General features: G+C 58.5%; 14 protein-coding genes across 15 annotated transcripts; 7 read left to right on the top strand and 7 right to left on the bottom strand.

The window, feature by feature from the left end:
- Window positions 1–264: 264 nt before the first annotated feature.
- IUM83_15897 (uncharacterized protein) lies at window positions 265–624 on the bottom strand (the record flags this gene model as incomplete). Its single annotated transcript, XM_067940742.1, has 2 exons — window positions 265–513; window positions 583–624. The coding sequence occupies 2 exons, from the start codon at window positions 622–624 to the stop codon at window positions 265–267; spliced, it is 291 nt and encodes a 96-aa protein (XP_067790304.1).
- A 417-nt stretch (window positions 625–1,041) lies between these two features.
- IUM83_15896 (Mitochondrial Protein Translocase (MPT) Family) lies at window positions 1,042–1,430 on the top strand (the record flags this gene model as incomplete). The annotated part of the gene is made up of 2 exons (XM_067940741.1): window positions 1,042–1,092; window positions 1,236–1,430. The coding sequence occupies 2 exons, from the start codon at window positions 1,042–1,044 to the stop codon at window positions 1,428–1,430; spliced, it is 246 nt and encodes an 81-aa protein (XP_067790305.1).
- A 593-nt stretch (window positions 1,431–2,023) lies between these two features.
- IUM83_15895 (40S ribosomal protein S21) lies at window positions 2,024–2,348 on the bottom strand (the record flags this gene model as incomplete). The annotated part of the gene is made up of 2 exons (XM_067940740.1): window positions 2,024–2,213; window positions 2,299–2,348. 2 exons carry the CDS (start codon window positions 2,346–2,348, stop codon window positions 2,024–2,026), a joined length of 240 nt encoding a protein of 79 aa, XP_067790306.1.
- Window positions 2,349–2,606: 258 nt separating this feature from the next.
- IUM83_15894 (Prefoldin subunit 2) lies at window positions 2,607–2,945 on the top strand (the record flags this gene model as incomplete). Its single annotated transcript, XM_067940739.1, has 1 exon — window positions 2,607–2,945. The coding sequence occupies one exon, from the start codon at window positions 2,607–2,609 to the stop codon at window positions 2,943–2,945; it is 339 nt and encodes a 112-aa protein (XP_067790307.1).
- Window positions 2,946–3,180: 235 nt separating this feature from the next.
- Window positions 3,181–4,276, bottom strand: IUM83_15893 (uncharacterized protein; the record flags this gene model as incomplete). The annotated part of the gene is made up of 4 exons (XM_067940738.1): window positions 3,181–3,225; window positions 3,304–3,423; window positions 3,501–3,782; window positions 3,857–4,276. The coding sequence occupies 4 exons, from the start codon at window positions 4,274–4,276 to the stop codon at window positions 3,181–3,183; spliced, it is 867 nt and encodes a 288-aa protein (XP_067790308.1).
- A 1,494-nt stretch (window positions 4,277–5,770) lies between these two features.
- Window positions 5,771–6,094, top strand: IUM83_15892 (acyl carrier protein; the record flags this gene model as incomplete). Its single annotated transcript, XM_067940737.1, has 1 exon — window positions 5,771–6,094. The coding sequence occupies one exon, from the start codon at window positions 5,771–5,773 to the stop codon at window positions 6,092–6,094; it is 324 nt and encodes a 107-aa protein (XP_067790309.1).
- Window positions 6,095–6,783: 689 nt separating this feature from the next.
- Window positions 6,784–7,427, bottom strand: IUM83_15891 (rRNA processing; the record flags this gene model as incomplete). Its single annotated transcript, XM_067940736.1, has 2 exons — window positions 6,784–7,089; window positions 7,179–7,427. 2 exons carry the CDS (start codon window positions 7,425–7,427, stop codon window positions 6,784–6,786), a joined length of 555 nt encoding a protein of 184 aa, XP_067790310.1.
- A 98-nt stretch (window positions 7,428–7,525) lies between these two features.
- IUM83_15890 (Conserved WD40 repeat-containing protein) lies at window positions 7,526–11,897 on the bottom strand (the record flags this gene model as incomplete). 2 transcript variants are annotated; one of them, XM_067940734.1, is made up of 4 exons in its annotated part: window positions 7,526–7,798; window positions 7,890–8,102; window positions 8,781–8,906; window positions 10,209–11,897. In XM_067940734.1, 4 exons carry the CDS (start codon window positions 11,895–11,897, stop codon window positions 7,526–7,528), a joined length of 2,301 nt encoding a protein of 766 aa, XP_067790312.1. The 2 variants fall into 2 exon arrangements, with proteins under 2 accessions (XP_067790312.1, XP_067790311.1); XM_067940735.1 differs by lacking the exons at window positions 8,781–8,906; window positions 10,209–11,897 and having other exon boundaries at window positions 7,890–8,219.
- Window positions 11,898–12,316: 419 nt separating this feature from the next.
- On the bottom strand, window positions 12,317–15,247 carry IUM83_15889 (Mitochondrial inheritance and actin cytoskeleton organization protein; the record flags this gene model as incomplete). Its single annotated transcript, XM_067940733.1, has 1 exon — window positions 12,317–15,247. The coding sequence occupies one exon, from the start codon at window positions 15,245–15,247 to the stop codon at window positions 12,317–12,319; it is 2,931 nt and encodes a 976-aa protein (XP_067790256.1).
- Window positions 15,248–15,498: 251 nt separating this feature from the next.
- IUM83_15888 (SCO1 family protein) lies at window positions 15,499–16,023 on the top strand (the record flags this gene model as incomplete). The annotated part of the gene is made up of 3 exons (XM_067940732.1): window positions 15,499–15,546; window positions 15,619–15,712; window positions 15,788–16,023. The coding sequence occupies 3 exons, from the start codon at window positions 15,499–15,501 to the stop codon at window positions 16,021–16,023; spliced, it is 378 nt and encodes a 125-aa protein (XP_067790255.1).
- Window positions 16,024–16,042: 19 nt separating this feature from the next.
- Window positions 16,043–16,297, top strand: IUM83_15887 (SCO1 family protein; the record flags this gene model as incomplete). Its single annotated transcript, XM_067940731.1, has 1 exon — window positions 16,043–16,297. The coding sequence occupies one exon, from the start codon at window positions 16,043–16,045 to the stop codon at window positions 16,295–16,297; it is 255 nt and encodes an 84-aa protein (XP_067790320.1).
- A 921-nt stretch (window positions 16,298–17,218) lies between these two features.
- IUM83_15886 (Ran-binding protein RANBP3) lies at window positions 17,219–18,956 on the top strand (the record flags this gene model as incomplete). Its single annotated transcript, XM_067940730.1, has 4 exons — window positions 17,219–17,461; window positions 17,542–17,778; window positions 17,854–18,525; window positions 18,600–18,956. The coding sequence occupies 4 exons, from the start codon at window positions 17,219–17,221 to the stop codon at window positions 18,954–18,956; spliced, it is 1,509 nt and encodes a 502-aa protein (XP_067790249.1).
- A 322-nt stretch (window positions 18,957–19,278) lies between these two features.
- IUM83_15885 (dna polymerase v) lies at window positions 19,279–22,968 on the top strand (the record flags this gene model as incomplete). Its single annotated transcript, XM_067940729.1, has 1 exon — window positions 19,279–22,968. The coding sequence occupies one exon, from the start codon at window positions 19,279–19,281 to the stop codon at window positions 22,966–22,968; it is 3,690 nt and encodes a 1,229-aa protein (XP_067790248.1).
- A 352-nt stretch (window positions 22,969–23,320) lies between these two features.
- IUM83_15884 (protein transport protein sec61 subunit beta-like) lies at window positions 23,321–23,682 on the bottom strand (the record flags this gene model as incomplete). The annotated part of the gene is made up of 2 exons (XM_067940728.1): window positions 23,321–23,602; window positions 23,680–23,682. 2 exons carry the CDS (start codon window positions 23,680–23,682, stop codon window positions 23,321–23,323), a joined length of 285 nt encoding a protein of 94 aa, XP_067790247.1.
- Window positions 23,683–23,732: the final 50 nt, after the last annotated feature.

Genomic DNA, 23,732 nt, shown 5'->3' with positions numbered 1-23,732 from the left:
CCCCGGTGGCAGATGTCGACGATCCATCGATAGATAGAGAGAACCACAAGGGAAGCACACTGCAGCAACTTCAGTAGGTCATAAGCTTCTAACTCTTGCTGCGTTTTGCCTTATAACTTGCTTCGCAGCATCAATACACGTAAACAAACAAAATCTCTGCTGCATCGTGGAAGTTGGGACCGCCACCAAGAACTCGACACAATTCTTGTGTGGGTGCGTGCAGTGTTCGTGTTGTGTTCCTAGTCGTAGTTTGTCGATCGTGGCTCAGTTGGCACTGGCTGCTGCCTTGGCCTCCTCCTTGGCCTTCTCCTCCGCGGCCACGCGGTCGCGGCGCTCCTGCATTTTCTGCCTCACGTAGGCGTCCGAGGCCTTGGCGTGCTTGAAGTTCTCGGAGCGGATGCGGGTCTTCTCCTGTCGGAAGCACCAGTCCAGCGCCGTCTTGACCTCGCCACACGCGCCGAAGAACTTGGCGTACGGGTTCTCCTCGTGGCACTCGAGCAGCGCCTTGATCTCCTGCAATTGGCAACGCAGTGCGTCAATAAGGTGTCCTCATCGCAGCGCTGGCTCGCGAGCAGCACGTACGGCCTGGCAATCAGGGTGCGGGCGGTCCAGCGGCGTGTGCATGTTGCGTCCTTCAGCCTGAGGTCGAAATTGACTCTGCGACTTGGTGGGTCAAAGACGGTCGTCATGTCTTTGCTACCCTAGTAGTAATCTGTGCGCTCACGATTTCAGTAGCATCATCTACTACATATCAAATCAGGCGATTATATCTATAGAAAGAGGTTTTATAGACTGTCAAACCGAGTTTGAAACGTTTAATACTGGATCTGATTTATTTAAAGAGGTTACATTATCAAATGATAGTACTATCAAATATACGATTCCACTCGTTGATTACTATAGAACGTTTTGACTAGTAATACTATAGTGTATATGTTTGTCTGAAATTACTAATATATCCACATACTGAAGCAAAGTCTTTTCGTTGGCCGATGTGAGGCAGACTGCAAAAGCGATCACCTGGAACCAGCCGTAGTCGCGATGGAAGGCGCCAACTTCACCCCCCAGCAGAAGGCCGAGCTTATCAACCGAGTACGTATGGCGCTGCCACGATGACGCTGCGCTCAACTCGTTGCTCCACGCTTCGTCGCGCGCTCAGGGCCGCTCGTGGCGCCCTCCACGCTAGTTCTCCCACGGCAGCTGACGGCCTCCATTGATCTCCATTTGCCGCCCAGGTCCGTTCGGAAGTGCAGCAGCAGGCGCTGCAGGAGCTGACGCAGAACCTGCAGGAGAAGTGCTTCGACAAGTGCATCACGCGTCCCAACGGCAAGCTGGACGGCAAGCAGCAGAACTGCCTCGCTCTGTGCATCAACAGATACATCGACACCATGAAGGTGGTCTCGGAGGCCATGGCGCAGCGCGGCTCCTAGGTGCGTCCACTGCCTTAAGGCTCGAGGCGTCGGGGCACAAGTGTGCGAGCGTGTGCAAAAGAGAGATGGCGCGTGCTGCGCGCTGTGGCGTTCAGGCTAAGCAGATGGCTGGCATTCCAGTGTTGTCGGCCTCTGGTCGTCGAGCTGCGAGTCTGCACTGCGGCGGTATTAAAGTGTTGAGACGCGTGCTTACAGTTTCTTCCGCGCTTCAATACAATCCGATCCTGTGCCTCGATTGAGTTCTGTGCTTCTCGTTTCTAAAACAACTGAAGTAGTGGGCGTTCTGCTGGTGTCATCAAGGCAAGAGAGGCCGAAGCAAAGTAACAATGCGAGAGGTGACGGGGTTTGAACTGCTTTGTTCTTGCTCGTTCGTTGACCAGAGTTAAATAGTGAGACTACGACCGACCAAGGCGAAGGCGAGGTCGAACCCGCAAGTAACCGACTCCAAAAGCGACGCTGGCCGCCGTTCCTGCGCTGGGGTCTGCGAGCGCGCCATCCTGTGACGGATGGACGCCTCCCTCAAGCTCCAGCTGGCTGAACGCCGACAGCTAGACGTTGACGACCGCTCGCACGGTCACGACGACTTGGTGCGCTTAGTTCTTGGCGTCCGCCTGGCGGGCCAGCTCGGTGATGGCCATGTCGCCCTCGCCGTGGTGGCGGATGTAGCCAGCCAGAGCGAAGGTGTCCGACTCGCCGGTGAAGACGCCGTTGGCGTTCACGCGGGCGACGTTGATCTGCACCGAGGCGTGGTCCTTGGCCGCGAGGATGCGGTTGGTCCACGAGCTGCACGTCAACAAGAAGGAAGCAACAGCGTCAGCACTCGCTCCTTCGTCTGGCTACGTATTGCATAGCACTACAGCGGACGCACCACTTGCGCGGGATGTAGATGTCGATCGACTGGCCGGCCTCGTTCTGCATGGTTACTTGTCTAGAGTCAGTTGAATTCCTCAATGCTCGAGCATCGCCAAAAAGCGCCGCTGTTTTTTGCTGGAGCTCCCCCAAACCAATGGCCCTGACTGTACGTTACCGGTCGCCCATACAAACTTCCAGTGAAATCGCTCCTCTTCCAACCCCCGTCCAAGATGATAGTGCGTGGTGTGGCGCACACAGGCGGATTTCGGATCGACGCCGCGAGTCAATACTCAAGACAAGAGGAGAGGTATTATTGCAGCAGCCATGGCGGAGCAGATCACGGAGCAGCAGGTGGTGGCCACGTACAAGAGTCTGCGCGCCGAGGTGCGGCAGATGGCCGAGAAGATCGCCGAGCTGGAGGCCGAGACCACGGAGCACGACCGCGTGATCCAGACGCTCAACGAGCTGCCCAAGGACCGCAAGGCCTACCGCATGGTGGGCGGCGTGCTGGTGGAGCGCACGGTGCAGGAGGTGCTGCCGGCCGTGACGGCCAACCGCGACGGCATCGCGCAGGTGCTGGCCCAGCTCAACGACAACATCAAGCAGAAGGAGAAGGCCGCGGACGAGTGGCAGCGGAAGTACAACATCCAGGTGCAGCAGTAAGAGGGGCGGGCAGTCGGTTGGCTGCGGGGGCGTCTGGCTCGAGGAGAATAGAAAGCATCGTGGCCGGGGAGGAATGACCCTGCAGCACGTTGGTCAGCACTGCACTGAGCGCGTTCGTAGTCCGTTGAAGAACACGAAGGACTATTTATCCTACCGCATCGGTCGAGTTGGGTGCATTCCTTGCTTTCGAGTTATGTTACAGGTCGGGGTGGCGGACTGACTTACTGTGCGGCGCTCAGGACTTGCTTGGTCCCTCCGTTAATGAATGCATGAGTCGTTTCTGCGAGGTGTTGAGTGCAACGAAGGGGATCAGCGGTGGAGTTACGATTGGAAATGGGCAGCCTGTCCGGCACTGTACCTGCAGAGCCATGTTGATAGTCTTCACTTGGTCGTACTTGGCTGTCACGACCTTCAACTTCTCGTCGAACGCCGTCTCTTGCTGCTCCACCACAGTCTTCAACGAGTATATCGTTTGGTCCTGTTCACAAACCCAAGCAGCACCACGTCAGACAACAACCTTTCCACCGCCTTCAACTCAAACCAACTACCACCCACCTTCTGCTTGCACGCCGCTTCAAGCTCCTTAATCCGCGCCACGAGTGGGTCATGTTCGGCGTCGTCTTTCCGCCGTATTCTCCCTTTGCGGGCGAGCTCGCTTTTGCTCTTCCCTGCGTCCCACTCACTAGACGCGCCTGCCTGTTGGCGCAGCACCAACTCGTCCTCCGATATCGCCAGCAGCCGCTCCAGCTCCGTCAGCAGCTCCTCTTGCTGCAGCCTGTGCTCGCTAGCCGCCGCCACCTTCTCCTCGCGATAAAACCGCTCCCACTGCCGCAATCGCTGCGCAGTTAAGGCCATTGCAGCGGTTAGCCGGGTCAATAAGCAGCGGCGTCAACTCAAATCGCAGCCCGCACCTGCTGCAGCTCCTCGTTCTGGCCCCGTAGCTCACGCATCTGCTGCGCGTCGATCTGATTCTCGTGCAGCAGCCCCTCCAGCTCCACCACGTGCTGCACCTGCAGGTCCATGTCTCGTTGGTGCTGCGCGAACCGCTCCTCCATGGCCGTGAGCTGCTCCTGCAGCTCCACGTTGTGCTCGCTCAGCAGCTTCCGGTCGTGCGCGTACTTGGAGATGCGCAGCTGCAGCTCGTGCTCCCACTTGCTCTGCTCCGTCTTGAACGCGTACAGCTGCGCGCGCTGCGCCTCCATGCGGCGCTGCAGGCTCGTGGCCAGCTCGCGCTCCACCTCCAGCTCGCGCGTGCCCCACCAGTCGCGCGCTTGCTGCGCTTCGTCCTGCGCCGCTGGCAACGGCGCTGCCGGATCCGCCGACGTTGACATCTTCTTGAGATGGCTCACTACTACCGGAATCAGTGTCGCTCTCTTGGCCAAAGTATGTGGTCGGGCTGAAATGATCGCGGCTAATTGGTGTGGTAGGGAAGGGATCTGTTGAAGAAGAGAAGCGTTTGGTGCTTCAATGCAAAAGCGTAGATACATCTGGCGATGCTTGCTCAAATGATTGCGGCGGCTTTGGTGAAATCTACCGCGGATCGTACAATCATCAAGCTGTGTACTAAAATGGTGTTTGCAGACTCACGAGGCGATCTGCAGAACGTGAATTTGCTGCTGGGAGGTGTTCCCTGGGGATCACTAGCCGATATTTGCGTGTTGTCGGAGCTAATGGATTGTGGAGATCTACAGCCCCCACTAAAAGATTTCGACGGACGAGGGCACGCTCAAGGCGCCGACTACATCAAGTGCTTATCGCGTATCCACTGCTCAAGCGTTGATGCACCTGCACTCGCTTTCGCCGATGTGGTCCACCGCGACTCGAAGTCCAAGAATGTGATTCTAATCAATGACCTAGAGGCGAAACTCACGGACTTCGGGGCGTCACGATAGCGACATGAGTACACGATGAGTGGGAGTGTCGGCATGATGTTGTCGATGGCGCCAGAAGTTATGCTAGCCGGGCGCTATACGGAGAAGGCGGACATTTTCTCCTTCGGGGTGCTTTTGTCGGAGTTTGATTCGCAGACATTGCCGTACGCTCATGTGAGGTACGACCCGCTGACTGGTAAAACAATGCCAGACGACGTGCTCATGCACAAGGTGGCACGAGTACTTTGCAAGTGGAGTTCTCGCACTGTTGCCTCTTCGTTGGCTCAGTTGGGAGTGAATGCGTGGCACTTGATCCGGCGGCTCGACTATCGACACCGATGGTAAGGCCTTAGTCTTCCGACTGCAGACGATCATCAAGACTTTGTTCACTAAGGGGGAAAGCAAAGCCTAGAAGGTTTTAAATGTGCGTTACCTTTATCGTACAACAGCGTAATATTTGCTTTGCTGTCAAGGCTGTTTTCGATCATCAAAGCGTCGTGACGTAGAACACGCTCGGTGTAAGTTGGCATGCTTCAGCAACTACTGTACGATAATAATACTTGTGCCGATCCGAGTCACGAAAAAACACGCAAGAAATATAACATGTATAAACATTTTTCGTGGAGAAATGGGACTTGTGCCACTAACTAATTTCCCGACTTTGAACGAGTAGTAAACAGACAAATGCAGGTTTAAACATAGTAAAACCGGTTTAAATGTGAGGGCGTCGTGTGAAGTAACATGGGGTGGACCACACAGCGCAATGTGGTCCACAGTTGCGTTGCTCGGAGATTCTCCTACTATAATAAGTTGAGCAACTCAACGGGAGCAACTTGGGGGTGGTCCACACCGCTACCCCCGCGAGCCCCTCGTTTGTGGTCCCAAGCTCACTCGCACATCGCCAGCCAAGACCAGACCTCCAGAATGAACCGCTTCGTCGCCGCCCTCCGCCCGCTGTCGCGCGCCGTCGCCCGCCCGCAGTTCGTGTCCCGCGCCGCCCCCGTGCGCTTCTTCAGCGCGCAGACGTTCCTGGACCGCAACGAGGTGAGCGAGCGCGTGCTGGGCGTCGTCAAGAACTTCGAGAAGGTGGACGCGGACGCCGTGAAGGAGGGCGCCAAGTTCCAGGAGGACCTGGGCCTGGACTCGCTGGACGTGGTGGAGGTCGTCATGGCCATGGAGGAGGAGTTCACCATCGAGATCCCGGACAACGAGTCGGAGAAGCTGCTCACGCCCGCGCAGGTCATCGACTACATCGCCGCCCACCCCATGGCCAAGTAAACGCCGTCTCGGTGCATGCAGCTGTAGGCCGCAGCGCGCGTCTTGCGGCCGCTTTAGGGCCGCCAGGACGGGCACAGTCGCGGCCAGCCTCCCTCCTCCTCGACGCCGCTTCACGACGGGAAAGATACAGGCTCTCGTCGCGCTGGGAGGCGCCGAGCGAGGCTGCTGTGGCGACGTGCGGAAACATCTAGCCACCATTAACGGAACAAAAAGAAAGCTACTTTGTTAAAGACTCGAGCGTGTTGATGTTGCGTTGAGTGGGGACGTGACGAGGTCGGGGGACATGTTGAAGCGGTGGGAGATCGCAATGTGGGGCTGGGAGGCGTCCGGGGCCTGGACCTCCGGGTTGGGCTCTCTCCTCTGGGGTCACAGCATGACTCCAGTGGCTCACGGACCGCATTCCTATTGTCAGTGGTGCGACACAGCAATGCGGTTAGCTTGGTGAGTTCGCGCGTAGAGCGGCAGTTGATCCGCTCACAATCCGTTTAACATTTCGGTCACCGATGAGCTCCACCGAGCCGAAGCTCGTTCCATTACTTGCATTAACATGTTGTTGGCTAAATAAATGTGCTACCCCTAGGTCTTACGTTGCCTCACTGGCTTATCTGGACAGCAGCACGATCGCTGGGGTGCTGCGCTGCAGCGGCAAGCAGGACCAGAAGGTGGGTGTTTCCACTTCCTCCGCCAACTTACTTGCCCTCCTTCTTCTCCGCCTGCAAGCGCGACAAAATGTCGTTGATGTGGTTCTTCACGACGGGCTGGCCTGAGGCCGTGCGCTGACTCAGCTTCACGTGGCGCTTCTTGCGCTGGGTGACCTTCTTCTCCGCGGCGACGACGCGCTTCTGCTTCTCGTCACGGGCGCGCTGCTTCTCCATCTTCGTGACCGCCGCCTTCTTCTTGGCCTTGAAGAACGGGTCGGGCTTCACCACGTGCTTCCTCTCCCCCGTCTCCTGCTTTTGCTGCTGCTGCTGCTTCCTGTCGACGCGCGCCTCCACCTGCTCCGCGCAATCAAAGACAAGGAAGGCCACTCATCAGTTATAAAGCCACGTCCAGCCAGTCTTTAGGCTGCGAATCAGCGCCGCACCTCCTCCGCGTCCTCGTCCACGTTGCCGCTCTTGAGCTCGCTGAAGAACCGGTCGTAGAAGGACGAGCCGGCGCCCGCGTCGCCGTCACCGCCCGCCGACGCGCCCTCCTCGCGCTTCTTCACCTTCTCGTACTGGCGCCGGCGCTGCGCCTTGTGGATGATGGCCTTCTTCTTGCTCTTGGCATCGCTCTTGGACCGCTGCGCCTTGCCCTTGATGAAGCGCTCGATACTCAGGCCGCTGCCGCGCATGCTGCTCCACTTCCTTTGGGCTCTGGCTTCCCCAACCAGTAAAAGCCAATTTGGTGTGTAGATACACCAATGTAGCCATTCGAGCGATTCACTTCAACTTAGAACGAGTGCGACCTGGACGGCGCGACGGTGTGGTCGGCCTCCTGCTGCTCCAGCTGGAAGGCGGGCATTGTCGCGGTGGCCTGCTTGCACCAGCAGCCGCAGCCTGTGGGGCACGCCGTCTCGACCTCGAACCATTCGCGGAGGTGCGCGGCGTGGCCGCCGTGGCCGCACGTCATGCAGAACATCGACTGCCCGCGCACCACGAGCTGGCACACGGAGCAGCGGACTGCAAAGTCCCGACAGCTTGAGCACACCGGGTCAATCGTCCTCTATGCAATATGATAACACAGAGACAAAAAGGTTACTCAGCATGTATCCATATAGCATCATGACAGCCTTGATGTCTGTTCAGGTACGTACCGCATTGCACGAGCCGCAGATCAAGCCCATGGAGATACCACGCGGGTCTTGTACGCCGTGAGACTTGGTCTTCAGCACTTCATTGCGCAAGTTCATTGCACCGTAGCGATAGAGCACGTCTGCATACGCCTCCTTGTAAATGTCATAGCGCGCTTCGTCTTCAGGCAGCGACGATAGCAGACACTTCTCGTCGTTCACAGAGCGGAAACTCAGCTGCAGCAGCACACGGTCGTTTGCGTCGATCTCCTCTTCTCTGCTGGTTGTGCCGAGCGACGTGTGCAGGGGGGACGGCACAACTGGATTGATTCTTGGAGACGCAGTCACTGTCATTGACGGCGCTGGTGATTTGCCGTTCACTGCTTGGATCGGACGCTGGAACGTGTCTGCTGTTAGCCGAGGCGGTGGGGCGTCCTTCGAAGAATTTCCACTCCACGTCTTGAAAGGATTCTCCAATCTCTCAAAGTCCATTTTCCAACCAGTGCTTCCTATTGGCGCTGATGCTTTGGACTGTATGTCGCGGTTGATGTTGGTCTGCCCTGACGAGCTGCTTGTGGCAGATAGCGCGTGTTCTCGGATCGGGCTGGATTGTCGGCTCGACGTAGCACTGTTAGTGCCGCTACTGACCAGCGGCCAATCCTTCGAGGCGCGCAAAGCGGCGTCTTTGTCGATTGGCAGTCCCTGTGAGCGCGCTTCACTGTGGCTGCTCGACCGACGAGCACCCCTCATAAGAGGTGGAGCATCACTCGAGTCGGCCGATGCCAGTTGTGTGAGGGAATTTGACGAAGAACGTCTGGGTCGCACGCTGCTGCTGGTACTAGCAATACTGCCGGCCACGCTGAGTCCAACCCCACTGCCTACCTCTTCGATGCTAGAGCGCCTGTCCTCACGCACCACTGGGAGCTGGTCTTCCATTGTAATTGCTGAAAGAGTCACCGAGCCACGGATCTCCTCGGGGTCCTTGCGCTCATTTGGCTTCAACGCACACACAATTGACGCCAGTGCTTGAACATCTCCTGCCTGCTCGTACATGTCCAGGACTTTGTGCACGAGGCTCTTTCCAAGCGGATGCGCACTCCACGGATGCGAGGTTCGCAAACACAGCGACGTCGACGAGCTGGTGCTTTTCTTGTAAATAGGCAGCTCCATTTCAGGTGCTGCTGAAATCTCTAATAACGACCAAATCTGCTGCAAGTCACTCCGACCGGCTAGAAGAGCAGTCCGAGCATTTTGAGCGCATGTTGCTGCAAGTGCAGTGCATGATTCGTCGAACGGAGGATCATTAACTTCGGCTTGACCCTTGATTGCAGTGTCGCTTTCGGTCAATATATCCTGCAATACTCGACTCAGGTTATTTTTCGACGCAACCCCACGTTTGCCAGGCATATCTTCTGCCGCACGCAACATCCACGATATCATCGAGCGGTTTACAGATCCAAGTTGCCCCTTCTTCCGTTTCGTCGATTTGCTGGCTTTAGGTGATACTGCCGATGGCGTTACAGTGCGAGACGTGAGGTCTGTCTGGTACGTCAAGATGGACGAAACACCGCAGAGCTTGGACAGGTCGAGGATAGTCACGCTAATGCTTAAATCCAAATTGAGAGCAGGGGCAGGTTGCTCCACTCGCTTTAATCGCTCTGCAGTGTTTGCGCGCATGGAACTTCGAGGAGAGAGTTGATGGCCACCAGTAGTGCTTGACGGCATCGAAAGTAAATGTTCCGGGTTGTTCACGGGTAGGTGGTACTCAGCGCTCGAAAAGTACGCATTCAGGTACTCGGAACCGCCGTGGATTGAAGGCTCCGTTTCGTTCACTCCAGCCAACATGTCATCATTTCCACCAGCACCGCCACTTCCAGAAGAATAATACATTGTTGCATGACGATAACCATGCGCAGATACCGAGTGATTATCCACGTCATCTCCGAACACACCCACCACAACGCCACCGTCAATTAGTTCCTGTGACTGTTGTTGTTGTCCTGCCCAATCGTTTGCACCAACATCCATCGATCCCATGATGTTGGCCGATGACAGCAACTTTACAGGCGGCTTCTTGTTCTTCTTGGTCGCGAATCGAGAGTCTCTCAAATCCAGCAATTCCTCGTATGTGCGTGGTAGTTTATTCGGAGGGGTCTGCGGCTTGCTTCCCTTACCAGCAGCGACTGCCGTGGGGACGACAGCCGAGCTACGTGATTGACCGATGGCAACCCGTGAGTCAAACACCAGCAACATATTTGGGCCGCTGAACGCAGCGCCAGAGATGCGTGGGCATGGCAGTGCTCTCGCGCCGCTAGAACTAGCAGTCCGCTCTTTCGTGCTCGCAGAATCGTCGGAACGAGCATCGTCCTTGTCTCCCGTCCCGGACACTGGGCCATCCTCTTCACCACTTGCCGGTTGAGATTCAGTTTCTCCGCCTTTGATCAGCTCCTCTTCAAGCGCCATAAGAGCCTGGAGTGAGCTGTCGTTACCTTCCAATGTGTACTCATCCGTGCCCAGCGGCACAGCAGATTTTGGCACTACCAGCGGCACAAAATCTGTTTTCAGCGCAGAGAGGCTGTATTTCGAATGCTGCGCATGCATCTCAGCAAATTCAGCATGTAGCATGCGTCGGGCATCCGACTGCCGGCGGGCATTAGTGTTGTTACCTTCTGATGGAGCAACGTCCGCAAGATATGACGCTGTGTCATAGCCGCATGCTTCAAGCTGAGGTACGTCCACATGCCACATACGAAGCTCCTGATCTTTCGACCACGACACAAGCTGATACACGCTGGTTTGGGGGCGAACACGCCACGCCATACCCCGCACTAAATCACTATGACCCGCAAATGAGTGCACTAGCTCCGCTGTGACGGAAGATCCCGCGTTGGTACCCGTAATGCTCACATCTCCGGCATCTTCATTGCCTCCACTGTCCCCGTCACCATGTGAAAGAGCCCACAAGCGTATCGAATTATCCATCCGCTGCGAAGAAATCGTCACGAGTCCGTCGCCGAACGGCGTGTACTGCGCTCGCCACACTGGAGCGCCGGTATTCAGCGTTCCCTGACACACTCTCGGCTGCGTCACATCCCAAAACTTGACCGTCTTATCGTCCGAGCACGTCAGTAGTTCATACATGCGCTGCGGGTGCCAGTCGAGCCCATAGATCTTCTGCATGTGCGCCGTGATCTGCACCGCCGGAGCCACCGTCTTCTCTCCGGCAGCACGCAGGTCCCACACGCGCACCTCTCCGTCGTGTGCAGTGGCCAGCGACGTGGCGTCCACCCGGTTCCACTCCACCTGAATGACACTAGTGTTGAAGGCGTTGAGCGTCTGCACCGGTCGCTGCGGCGACCTCATATCCCACAGCAGCGTCTTGGCGTCCGCTGAGCACGTCGCCAGCAGCGACGGCTCCATCGGGGACCACGCCACATCGCTCACAGGCCTCGTGTGGGCTCTCAGCGTGGCCACCAGCGGCTGCGTGGCGGTCTGTGAGCCGCTGCCGCCTGCGCCTCCCGCCCCGCCGCCGTGGCCGTGTTTGTAGGCGCTGGAGGAGCCCTGGCCCGCCCCGATGGAGGCCGAGGCGCCCGAGCCCACCCCCACGTCGGCGATGTCCCAGATGAGCGTGTTCCTGTTGCTGGACGAGGCTACGTGGCTCTTGAACAGCGCGTGCGGGTTGCACTTGACCACCGTCACCTCGAGCTTCGTCTGGTGGTGCAGCGTGGCCGGCGGCAGGAACGGCGCGTCCAGGGCCACGAGGTGCAGCCCCTTGCGGCCCGCCAGCACAGCCACGGCGCCCGTGGCGTCCACGCTCAGCGCGCTGGCGTTCAGGTCCAGGTGCACGTTGACGTTCCCGTGGATCGTGGAGCCCCCAGCGGCCGAGACGGAGCCGCCCGACGCCGCAGACGCGCTAGATGTGGCGTCAGTCGTGCCGGACACGCCGGCGGAGGCGGCGTGCGCGCCATGACTCGCGTCCTGCGCGCCGGTCGCGCCGCGAGAGGCGTGGTAGCTGCGGTGCCGCCGCCGCATTATTGCCAGCAGGGATTGATAGTACTGGCGATTTGGGGGTGTTAGTATTATCTTACCTAGTGCTAACTTTTTATGGGTACAAAAATATATCTACTAATCAAGCAGCGCCAACTTAGTACTAATACTAAATATGGCAACTACAGTACTAAAACCCGCCTCGCATTTGCATACTTCCACGAGCTTAATTCCCATGTCGCAGCGTTGGAGGCGCTCGCTGTCAGCACGCATCATTGGAGTCACGACAAAAACAAACACTTGTGAACACTTGACGCGCGGCGAACACATTTTCCGGAATTGTGCAACGACGTAACTTGTTCTTTGTGAAGATTGCAATCCTCCAAATGCCCTGAAGCAGATATGTATTGATCGCCATTTCTGACCCGAGCAAACCCGGGCGATCTCTAAAACGCCGACTCCAGCTACTTCTGCAAGATAGCACGAATGCAGGCGCAGCGCTCCCCTAGCAGCTCTACCAGTCTCATCTGAAGCGACTGGTACGACTTCACCACGTTCGCGTGCGCCTTTTGTTGTGCCTGGTCTCGTGGTGAATCTCTCGAGGTGGTGTGAGACGTGAACTGGAGCTTGGCAACATGCGTCTCTAATACCGCCAGCGACTCCTGCATCTGCTTCAGAAGGTTGCGTAGCGCAGGTGCTGCTGCTGATAGCTGCTCGCTCTTGCTCTTTTTCTTGGCCAGAGAACGCTGTGCAAGAGCTAACGCACTCAGCGACGACAGGCCGGAATCCAGCAGCAGTGACGACAAGGTGGACACCGTATAGGGTGACAGCGCCACCGGGCTCTCAGAAGAACCTGAAGAGGTAAACACCAGTCCCAAGCGAAGTTGCTCCACAATCGCTGTGAAGTCATCTTGGAGGTGCGTGATTGCTGCAGAAAGATCCTTCCCTTCTTCGCCCTGGCCGTTGACGGCATCCATCACGTCCGCTGACACAGTAATAGCCACCGAGCTCCACTTCCAGAGCTTCTCGTGAAGCTGAAGTTCACCAGAACCAGAACCCGTGAGTTGCAGCTTGGCCACGATGTCGTTGTATTCCTTCGTCAACACAACCAACGCCGAATGATCATCCACCGCAAGACTCTTCAGCAACTTCGGCACCAGCACACGGAGTTTGAGCCACAACAGGGACGAGTTCGCGTCTGCAGATCGGTCGCACTCCACAAGCGGCGCGGCATCCTGGGCAAACAAACTGCCGGTGGGGATCTGCTGTTGGGGGGTCCAGTCCACAATAACCTCTCGGTGTTGGTTTTGGGACAACTCAGAACCATCCGACACAAGCATGCTCTCCAGCCCGGTAACTTGTGCATCAAAACTCGAGGAAGTAACGAGTTCATGGAGTTTAGCGGGCCCGAGAGCTAAAGCGTCAAGTAGCTCGAAGCGCAATGTCTCTCCCTTGCTGATGGCCAGCGTGTGCGACTTTTTCATGCGCTTGTGTAGGAACGAAGACATGTCGACCACCTTCGAGTAGACACCTAGTCGGTAAGCACGGGTAATGTACTCAGGCGTGTCATTCGCCGTGCTGCGGTGCAGAGCTGTGATTCTGTTTGTCAGCTTGCGTGCCTCTGGGTATTGGCAAAGGTCGAGCATCTTATCGAGCACCAAGAACGACAGTGAGTCCAATTGCACGTACTTCACATCCAACTCTGCGTGGCGGCTTAGCATGGCCTCCGCGGCACCCAGGTAGCCGTACACGCGGGACAGAAGAAGCTTCATCTGGAAATTGTAAGCACTCTTCTCCAGCCCATACTCGAGCAAGCCCGCGGCACGCTCCAGGTGCTCACGATGACCACTCGAACGCTGATAAATATCCAGCAGAAAGTGCGTCGCCAGCAGGAGCAAGTCATCCGTAAGCTGCACCTCGCGCTGGCCGCCGGCGCTTCCGATGTTGAGCCAGCTCGTAGCTTCGTACTCACTCTCGAGCTCCTTGACCACATTATCCAAATTGTCGACCGAGAAGTTCTCAACGTTGTCGTAGTAACCCAGGAAACGAAGCGTCTTTAGCGCTAGCAGCCGCTTACTCAAATTGTTTTGGCCTTCTTTACGAGACTTCTCATCGACAGCATCTCCGTCCGGTTTGTTCTTGAGCAAAGCAGCGGACTCTTCGGACAGCTTACTGAAGTGCTGGATCAGGTTCGACTTCGCGGATGTCGACACAGACGTGCTCTCCTTGAGGTAGAGCGTAAAGTACTGCTTCAGATCCGTAAAGCAGCACGCCTTGGAGTAAAATCGATTCGCGTACGCAACAATGAGCTCTTGCAGCTTCGTCTCCACCTGCGAAATAGCCGCGTCTCCTGCCTTCAGACGGCGCAAAATCTCGCTGCGGACGTGAATCAACGCAAGAGCGGGGCCTCGAATGCGCTCGTTGCCCGGACGAGCCTCCAGGTTGTTTAACAGTACCGTAATCTCTTCGCCAAGCGCTAGCAGCTCCTTCGCCGTGCGGTCCGCCTTCTCTTCAAACCGTGCGGCGATGTGCTCCTTCAAGAACGTCCAGTCGTCGGCGTTGAACTCCTCCAGCAGCTTGCGGTTCACCGCCGCACAGCGCGTCCAGTCGGCCACGTTCTTCGCCAGTGTGGCTTCCAGCGTCAGTCTGTCGATCGCCTGCATGGGCCCGAGCTCGATCTCCTCGTCGTAGGCGCCTTCGCCCTCGGCGGCGCGTCCAAGCTTGAGCTCGCCCTTCTTCTGGTTCTTCTTGTCCTTGCCGTCGTCCGCCTTGACGAACTCGTCGAAGGCCTCCAGCGCCGCCTGGTGGTTGTCCTGCAGCTGCATGATGAGCACCGCGAGCTGCAGCGCCTCGCCGTCGTCCGAGCCCGTCTCGCGCAGCGTCTTGAGCAGCATCTTCTCGGCCAGCGCCAGCATGCGCGCGGGCGTGCCGCCGTGCTCGACCTGCAGCATCATGCTGAGCGCCGCCCAGCACACGTACTTGACGTTGCCGAAGGCCTTGAACATCTTGAGCGCCGTCTGCTGCTGCTTGAGGAAGGCGCCGCGGCGCGCGTAGGCCACGAACAGCGCCTGGAACAGCTCCTCGTTGGGCGGGCTGCTCACGGCGCACGCGTGCTCGAAGGTGGGCAGCATCTCGTGCTCGCAGCCGCCCAGCTTGAAGACCAGGTTCATGGTGTTGAGCAGCGTCTCGTCCGTCGGCTGCTTGAGCTGCACGCGGCGGCAGATGTCCAGCGCCTCCTCCACGCGGCCCGTGCGCTCCAGGCAGTGCGCCTTGAGCACCTGCACGAGGTCCAGCTGCGCCACGCGCTTGTGCGCGCACAGCTTGATGGCCGCCTTGTACTGGCGCGCGTCGATGGCCTCGTAGATCGGCCGCACGTAGCGCGCCATCACGTCCATGGCGCTCGGAGCGGATCCGGTAGATAGGGAGCCCCCTGCGTCTCAGCCAGTCGATTGGCGTCGGTGATTCGCCGAAAATGAGGGCATTATGAGCCAATAGGCGCGGACAAGCACAATCACGCAGATTGTGCTGGACTTGGGTCAGCTGAGATACCTACTTGTGGGTCGTCACTTTTCAAGTTGCCATGTTGGTGGCGACGGCGATGAGGGCGCTGCGTCGCAGAAAAGGGAGCGTGCTGGCTGCGCGGCGCATGTTCTCGGACGCGCCGGTGCCTGGCACGAGCCCTGAAAAGTTCGGGGTGAGGATTGCGTCCCGGTGGTTGGATACGTTCTTGGCACTCGCTCAATAGGTGAGCTTTCTGTCCTTGCAGCCTGTCACATGGAGCGGCTTGGCGCTGGCGGGTGTCGTGGGCAGCGGCGGCATCTACTATTACTACTCGGAGAAAGACCGGCTGCAGACCCAGTGTGCGTCTACCTGCTTTACTGCTGGGGTGTTGCAAGGACTGACTTGTTGCTGTTGCTATTGTTGTTGCTCGCCAGCCACGTCCAAGGTGACATCGGTGGGCAAGCCGCTACTCGGAGGGCCTTGGACGCTTGTAGACTGCGACACGAGGCGCGCGGTGACGGACACGACGTTCCGCGGCAAGTACTCGTTGCTGTACTTCGGCTTCACGCACTGCCCGGACATCTGCCCCAACGACTGGTGCGCATCGGCGACGTTCTGGACAAGCTGGAGGCGGAGAAGTGCCCCGAGGTCGTGCCGCGGTGGACCCTAAGCATGACACCGTCGAGCAGATGCAGGCCTACAAGGCCGACTTCCACCCCAAGTTCAAGATGCTCACAGGTACGCGCGATCAAGTGGCAGATATCACCAAGGCCTACCGCGTGTACTTTTCGAAGGCTGATGAGAACGAGGACGACGATGATGACTATCTGGTGGACCACTCCATTGTGATGTACTTTGTCGGCCCTGACGGCGAGTTTCTCGACTTCTTCACTCAGGTGGCCCGCGTCGATGACATTGCCGCAAAGATCCAGTCATATTTTTAAAGGATTGCAGCCGAATTGGGGTCAAATACGTTAACAAAACAAAGTTTTTGTTGAAGAACTTATGCACCTCACATCGCCACGATTTCACTATATGCTAGCACTCAGCGCAGCTGATAACAGTGTCAACCAAACCCCATCAATTTGTCCGAGGTTGATAATTTGCGCAAGAGTATTGCATCTTGCGGCAAGACACACAATGTGTTTAGTCCTGTGCATTATGTGCAGGACTTCGAGACTTGCGGCATCTCGCTGTCGCTATTGAGGCCTGGAACCAGACGAGGAGTTTGACACGATGAACCTGATGGTTTTGTGATGCCCTACGGGGTGGAGAACATTTTGTATCCTTCTCCTGTGGTCGTCTGTGGCCACACCGGTGCTTCGAAGGGCCCTAGCAGTGCGTTCTCGTCACAGGAGCTCGCCCAGCCAAACAATCTGTACTACGCAGACGACGATACCATGTTCACCGGCGCCCTCACCTTGAGTCAGCGCCCCCACCACTTCGTCGGCGTCACCTCCGAGATCGAGCTAGATAGTGTCATTCGCTTCTGCCCCGTGACTCCGAGCTCGCCGAAATCGAGGATGCGATGGTCAAGTACCGAGCAAGCCACGCAGCTCAGGGTCGCCAGCATGTACCGCCCCTGATGATCAACAGTTTTGCTACGCGCTGCTCTGATCTACCCGACTTGAAGCACGCACACTTCTCCGCCCATTTCCCGTAGGTAGCTAGTAGTAGCAAACCCGCTGGTTATGCATGCACATCAAACACTCCATTTTACCTTTTGGCGTCACTTCAACTTGCCTTTTTAATCCCAAAAAAGTAAATCGTACCTAAAACATCGCGTAATTCGTTAGGCATCATCAACTGGCCAAAAACGATCGAACCTCCAAGAGCTCAATTGGCAAGACCAGACCGCGGTGGCCATGGCGAAGCGACGCAACGAGAACGGCCAGATGCGCCGCGAGGAGTACGAGGCCGCGGACGACGACGTGAGCGCCGACTTGTTCGAGATCGGCTTCCAGCGCGCCAGCGAGGACTCCATCCGCAAGCGCAAAATCGTCAAGGCGCGCGTTGGGGGCCGAGCGACTGCCAAGCCCAAGGCGGCGACTGCAGCTGCTGCTGGGGGCGACGACGCGGCCAAGAGCAACCCGTTCGGAGGCTTCCAGGTCCGTTTTAACCTGATTAGATTGGCGGGTTAATGGTGGGGTTAGTTTTTATCGTCGTGGTGAAATTCTTCAATGCGCAGGGACTTACGGCGGCCAAGCCTGCGGCATCCGCCAACCCGTTCGCTGGGTTCTCTGGTCTTACGGGCAATGCCAAGCCCGTGACGGAGAAGACTGGCGTTACAACCAGCGGGTCGACTGCAGCGACGACTTCGGGGTCGTTCCAGCAGGCCATGGAGGCGCTCAACAAGGGGTTCCTGGCCTTTGTCAACGGACAGTCGCAGAAGAACCCGAGTGCAAGCTGGGTGGCTGCCGTACAGGTGTGCAATAGTTGCTGAAAGGTTGACGCTGCTGAAAGGGTGAGGACTCATGAATGGGGCGTGCGCCTTTTGCAGGATTACTTAAAGTACGCGGCTGAAATCTCCACCAAGCACGCGGCCACGAAGCCTGTTGCTATCAACGAGCCCAAGCGCGCGGCTCCTGCCCCGTTCTCGTTTGGTTCGACGCCTGCTTCTACGACTGCGGCTTTTCCTGCCCCTGCGGCGTCGAGCTCGTCGTTTTCGTTTGGTGCTGCCAAGAAGACGGAGGAGCCGGCGAAGTCTCCAGCCAGCAGTGGCTTTTCGTTTGGTGGTGCCGCAAAGAAGGTCGACGAGCCTACGAAGTCCCCCGCCAAGCCTGCTGCTCCTGCCTTTTCGTTTGGTGGAGCTGCTAAGAAGGACGACGAGTCCGCTAAGTCCCCAGCTAAGCCCGCTGCTGGAGGCTTCTCGTTTGGTGGTGGCAGCAGCTCTCTCTTCTCTGCCAAGTCTTCCGACTCAGACGAGAAGGTTACGCCTGCGTTTTCGTTCGGAGCCCCTCTGTCCAAGCCGGCGCCCCCCGCGGCATCCACTCCTGCCACTAGCGGGTTCTCGTTTGGCAACCTGAGTGCTCCCAAGAGCGCAACCCCGGCTACGAGCGGGTTTAGCTTTGGAGCCTCAGCACCGGCTACCTTGACTTCGGCCTCGACTACTGCTGCTGCGGACGAAGATGAGGAAAATATTGGACGTGAGGAGGCCACCGTTATTATCAAGGTGCGTGAAGTTCTTCATTGGAGGAGTGGTGATCCGCCGACCCTAACACTAATCATTTTCGACTATCTGCACAGGCCGACTCTCCCGACGACGACTGCACGTTCGAGGCCGACAAGGCCAAGATCTTCGAGTTCAAGAAGGACGAGAAGCGCTGGGCAGACAAGGGCGTGCACCCTCTCAAGGTGCTGGTCAGCACGGACAAGAAGAGCGCGCGCATCTTGGTTCGCAACGAGATCGGTAAGGTCGTGCTGAACTCGGCGTTGTACAAGGGCATGGCGGTGCGCCCCCAGGAGGCCAAGGGCAAGAAGACGGGCGTGACGCTGGCGCTGCAGGTCGACGGCGGGGAGCTCACGCAGTTCCTGCTCAAGGTGAACGCCGCGCGGGTAGACGAGTTCATCAAGGCGCTCGAGGCGGCGGCCGGCTCGTGCTAATGTGTCTCCGCCCGCGCCTAGCCAGCTACAGTAGCCCCTAGTAATGCAGTGCATCTCCGTACAACAGCATCAATCGCTTCAACGTCTTGCTTGTCAGTCGGCGAACGCGGCACTGGAGTCGGAAGATGAAGATGTCGCAGTTAAGCATAAACGAAAATTGCTGTCATGAATTGCATGAAATTTAAAACCGTAAGAAAAGTATAATTTTCGAACCTGGTTAAAAAAACATGTATAAAACATCGTGTTCAAAACAGGGACTCAGCCACTTGCATAGCGTCCAGCCATCCAGCAATAGCAGGCGGTCACAATTGCTCTGGAAGTCATGGGCGCCAAGCAGCAGCAGCCGGAGGACGGCGAGCCGTCGTCGCCGCAGAAGGGCGACTTCCTCAAGCTGTTCTGGACGCTGGCCGAGAGCGAGCGCGGCGTGCGCACGCAGGCGGCGGCGGCGCTGCTCGCGCACCTGCGGCGCAGCGCCAAGCAGGAGGCCGAGGTGCAGTACACGCTCAAGCGCCTGGTGCGCGGCCTGGCCTCGTCGCGCGACGCCGCGCGCCAGGGCTTCAGCACGGCGCTCAGCGGCCTGCTGAGCGCCTTCCCCAAGCAGCTCGCGCTGCAGAGCACGCACGCGCTGCTGCGCGACGCCATGGAGGTGCACTCGTCGATGAAGCCCATGGAGCAGCGCGAGCACATGTTCGGCCGCCTCTTCGGCCTGCTGGCGCTGCACCGCTGCGGACGCCTGAGCGCCGACCTGCCGCTGCTCGTGGCTGTGGTCAAGGAGCTGCTGGAGATGGCCGCGTTCAAGCGCTGGTTCCGCGAGACGTGCTACGAGGCGGCGCTCACGCTGCTCGCGGACGTGCCGGCAGAGCAGTTCCTAGCCGAGCTGGCCGCCCCGATCCACACTTGCCTGCAGATCCAGCCGTCCAAGGGCGGAGACGACGAGGGCGTCGAGGCCTGGAATGCCGACCAGGTGCTGCTCGCCGTCGGCGTGCAGCGCTACCTGCACGCCTCGGGCATCGACCAGGACGAGCAACAGATGAAGCAGCTGCCGGACGACTTCGCGGCTGTCAACGCGCTGCAGCGCCACAACGTGCACGTGCTGGCGCGCCCGCTGCGCGGATCGTCGGGCTGCTACCCGCGCGTGCACTCGGCCTGGTTCGGCGTGTTCGGCCACGTGCTGAACCCGACAGAGGACGCGTCGGCCAAGCTCGACGGCGAGCTGTTCCAGGAGGCCTGGACGGTGCTGGTGGAGAACTCGCTAGTCGGAGGTAGCAACGCGGAAGACAGCGCCCCCACCAGCCACGAGCGCCAGGGTCTGGCGTTGAAGCTGTTCGAGCTGGTCGCACCCAAGCTGCCGGCGCCGGTGCTGCGCGCCATCCTCACCCCGCGCTTCGTCAAGTGCCTGTTCAACAACGCCGTTGCCAAGAGAAACTACCTGCACGAGGCTGCGCGTCACTGCCTCAAGTCTTTCGCGGCCTGCGCGCCTGCGGAGTTTTTCCACTTCTTCCGCAAGCAGTTCACGACGCCTCTGTCTATCCTGGTGACGTCAACCTCGGCTGATAGCGATGACGAAGCAGAGGAGGAGGAGAAGCCCAAAAAGAAGCAGAAGTTGAGCGCTGGAGGATTCGACAAGCTTGTAGAGCTGGAGGAGAAGAAGGAGCGCGAGGAGGCGCTCAAGCGGCGCACGGACCGCGCTCGTGTATGGGCGCTGGAGGCTATGGTGGCTGCGCTTACGGAGCTGCTGAGCGCCAAGGCGGAGGCGGATGACAAGACGAAGAAGCTGCAGGACGATGTGATCCGTTTCTTGGTGTTCCACTCGTTCTTCACACCGGCGGACGACGCTGAATCTACTCCGTCCAAGAAGAGCAAGAAGAACAAAAAGGCGAAGAAGGGCGCCAAGTCGGCGGATGACGAGGTGGTCAAGGAGGCGACCGAGGCCACGCCTGCTCTCTCGGAGAACGTGGCTAACTACGCCAAGACGCGCCTGTTTGCGTTGTTGAGTCTGGGTCTTGCGGGTGCCGATGGCGCACGTGCCAGTGCAAGCGTGTTGAGCCGCATTTTTGCGATTGCACAGGACATGCAGACCAACAGCAGCGCTGTTGTGCTGCGTGAGCCTCTTAGCGAGGAGATGGCGACACAGTTTACCGCGCTTGTTGGCCACATCGATACCCTGCGTACCAAGGAAGCCGAGGAGGTTGAGGATGAGAAGAAGACGAAAAAGTCGGCGACTCGCCGTCCGTTGAGCGAGACGTTCCTCCTGCTGTTCATGAGTGCAGGACTGCAGCTTTTGGATAGCGAGCAGCGTGAGGATGCTGTTGTGGTGGCTGCTGATTTGGACAAGTGCTATGCCCAGCTCGTTGCTCGTGAACAGAAGCCTACTCCCACGAAGAAGAAGAGCAAGAAGAACAAGAAGAAGGAGGCTGAGCCTGAGGAAGCGGAGGAGTCGGTGGTTGTGCTTACGGACCTGTTGCTGAGTCTGCTCTCTCAGGACTCGAGTGCGCTGCGTGAGATCGTGTCACAGGTATTCCGTTCGCTGCTGCCGCTGCTTAACGGCGCTTGTTTGACTACGATGGTGAACGTGCTGCAACCGACGACCGAAGGTGAAGGCGCTGGCGCCGATGACGAGGATGATGAGTTTGCCCCCGTGACGCGCCGTGAGGATGAGGAAGAAAATGACGAGGAGGATGAAGAGGAAGAGGAGGAAGTGATGCTGTCCTCAGCAGATGCTGTGTCTGACGCGCTCCGCAACGACAAAAAGCTGTCGGAGCTGCACCAGGAGGACCTGGCGCTTGCTGCTATCGTCGGACAGGTGAAGCACCGCTCGCAGCGCAAGAAGGACCTCAAGCGTGCTCGTTTGCAAACGATGCACTTCCAGCTGCGCGTCCTGGACCTGCTCCAAGTGTTTGTTTCGCAGCGCCCGGAGCAGACGGAGGCAGCTACTGCCAAGCACAACGCTTTGGTGCTGTCTCTGGTTGCCCCACTGTTCCGCGTGCTTGCTCGTGTGCAGAACGCTGATACTGAGAAGCTGGTGCTTCGGGATCGCCTGCAGTCTGTGCTTCTTCACAAGGTGCTTCGTGCGAAGGACAAGATCCCGTCCGGCGAGGCTGCTCAGACCGAGGCGCTGGACGCTCTCCGCCAGATCGTGGAGCTGATCCGCACAACCGCCATGGAGAAGGACCACGCCGGCAAGGTTGCGTCGGCTGCTGTCGTGTACCTCGTCCGTGTCATTTGCACCAGCGAGGCTTCTAGCGAGGAGGAAGTGCAGAAGATCATCCGTGCGTCGGTCCTGGACGCCTTCACCAAGAAGCACTCGCGCTTCCCGCGTGCGTCATTCGAGGAACTGCTGACCAAGTCTCCCGCTGTTGGTGCTCGTGTGCTTCTTGAGCCTCTCGTTGCTGTTGCCGCGGCCTCGGAGAAGAAGGAGGATGCGGACGCGTCGGAGGTGCGCGCTGCTGTTGACGAGTTCTCCAAGTGCGAGGTGTTCCGTCTTCTGACGGTGCTGCTTCGCACCAGTAGCAAGTTGCAGCAGAGTGGCGAGCTGTCGAAGGCTCAGCGTGGTGCGTTCAAGCGTGTGCAGAAGTCTCTGAAGACCGCGCTCGTGCGGCAACTGGCCCCCGAGAGCGTGCAGCAGCTGAAGGCGAAGCGCATTAAGGTCGTGATGATGTTCGCGCTGCAGCTTGTCAAGTTTTGGCTTGCGGCGGAGGACAAGAAGGCGACGGAGGCCGACGTCCGTGCTGTGGTCGCAGCCGTGCAGGCAGTAGACTCCAAGTCGCCGGTCGTCAAGGGCATGGTCAAGCAGGTGTCGGACGCCGCGGGCATCCCCGTCGCTGCTTCCAACGGCGCCAAGGCGGACAAGAAGACGCCGACGGAGGACGAGGATGAGCTCATGCCCGAGCACGACGAGCAGGAGGAGGACGCACAAAAGGCCAAGGCCAAGAAGACCAAGGGCAAGAGCAAGAGCAAGAGCCCCAAGGACAAGCAGAAGAAGAAGCGCAAGCGCGCCGCCGCCGAGGAGTAAGAACGTCGTCCGCCGCTTCCACCTTGGAGGACAGTCGATCGCTCCCATAAGGCCCCACCTATTATAGATACTAGAGCTTTTGTGTGACTTCCTTCCCGTCGCTGCCACGTCAGTCCCTCCACACACACCGAAAGACAGCATAGCACCACACACAGCCGCTGCAGACTTGCATCGCTCCTCCTTGTTGCGTTACAGCTGCGTCACGCCAACGAGCGAGCGGTGGCGCAAGCTCCTATACTAAAAAAACTGCTACGCCGCGAGGGTCCAGTCCGCGCGCCTCTCCCTCCTCACGTGAGCTGTGGCCTCGGCGGGTACTCTTAAGTGCTGTCCTGTCGTCTATGGAGTCGCCGCTCTAGCCGCGGAACTTGCCCCACACGTGCAGCAGCACCACGAAGCCCACGAACATGAGGCAGCTCACCAGCACCGTCGTGGGGCCGATCTTCAGGCCGGGCGAGTCGTCCGTGTAGAAGCGCAGGATGCCGGCCGTGCTGCCGCCCATGCCGCGGCCCGTGTTCTGGCCCGAGCGCGCCGCCGCCACCGGGCGCCGGTTGCGCAGGCCGCTGGCCGCCGCGCCCTCTCCGGACGCCGTCGGGGCGGGTTTCTTGCCTGCCAGAGCTCCGTTCGCGCCAACAGCCTGCGGGGGGCGGACACGCAGCCACAGTTAGACGCTGCCGGAGGACGGGACGGAGGCAAAGGAGGAGACGCACGCACCATTGGGTCTTGGATGTGCAGGTGGGAAGGTCTTACTTGGTACTGGAGACGCT

The sequence above is a fragment of the Phytophthora cinnamomi genome (genome assembly GCF_018691715.1).
Source record: "Phytophthora cinnamomi strain GKB4 chromosome Unknown Contig47, whole genome shotgun sequence".
In the NCBI taxonomy this organism is placed as follows: Eukaryota; Oomycota; class Peronosporomycetes; order Peronosporales; family Peronosporaceae; genus Phytophthora; species Phytophthora cinnamomi.
This window is presented reverse-complemented; position numbering and strand designations above follow the sequence as displayed.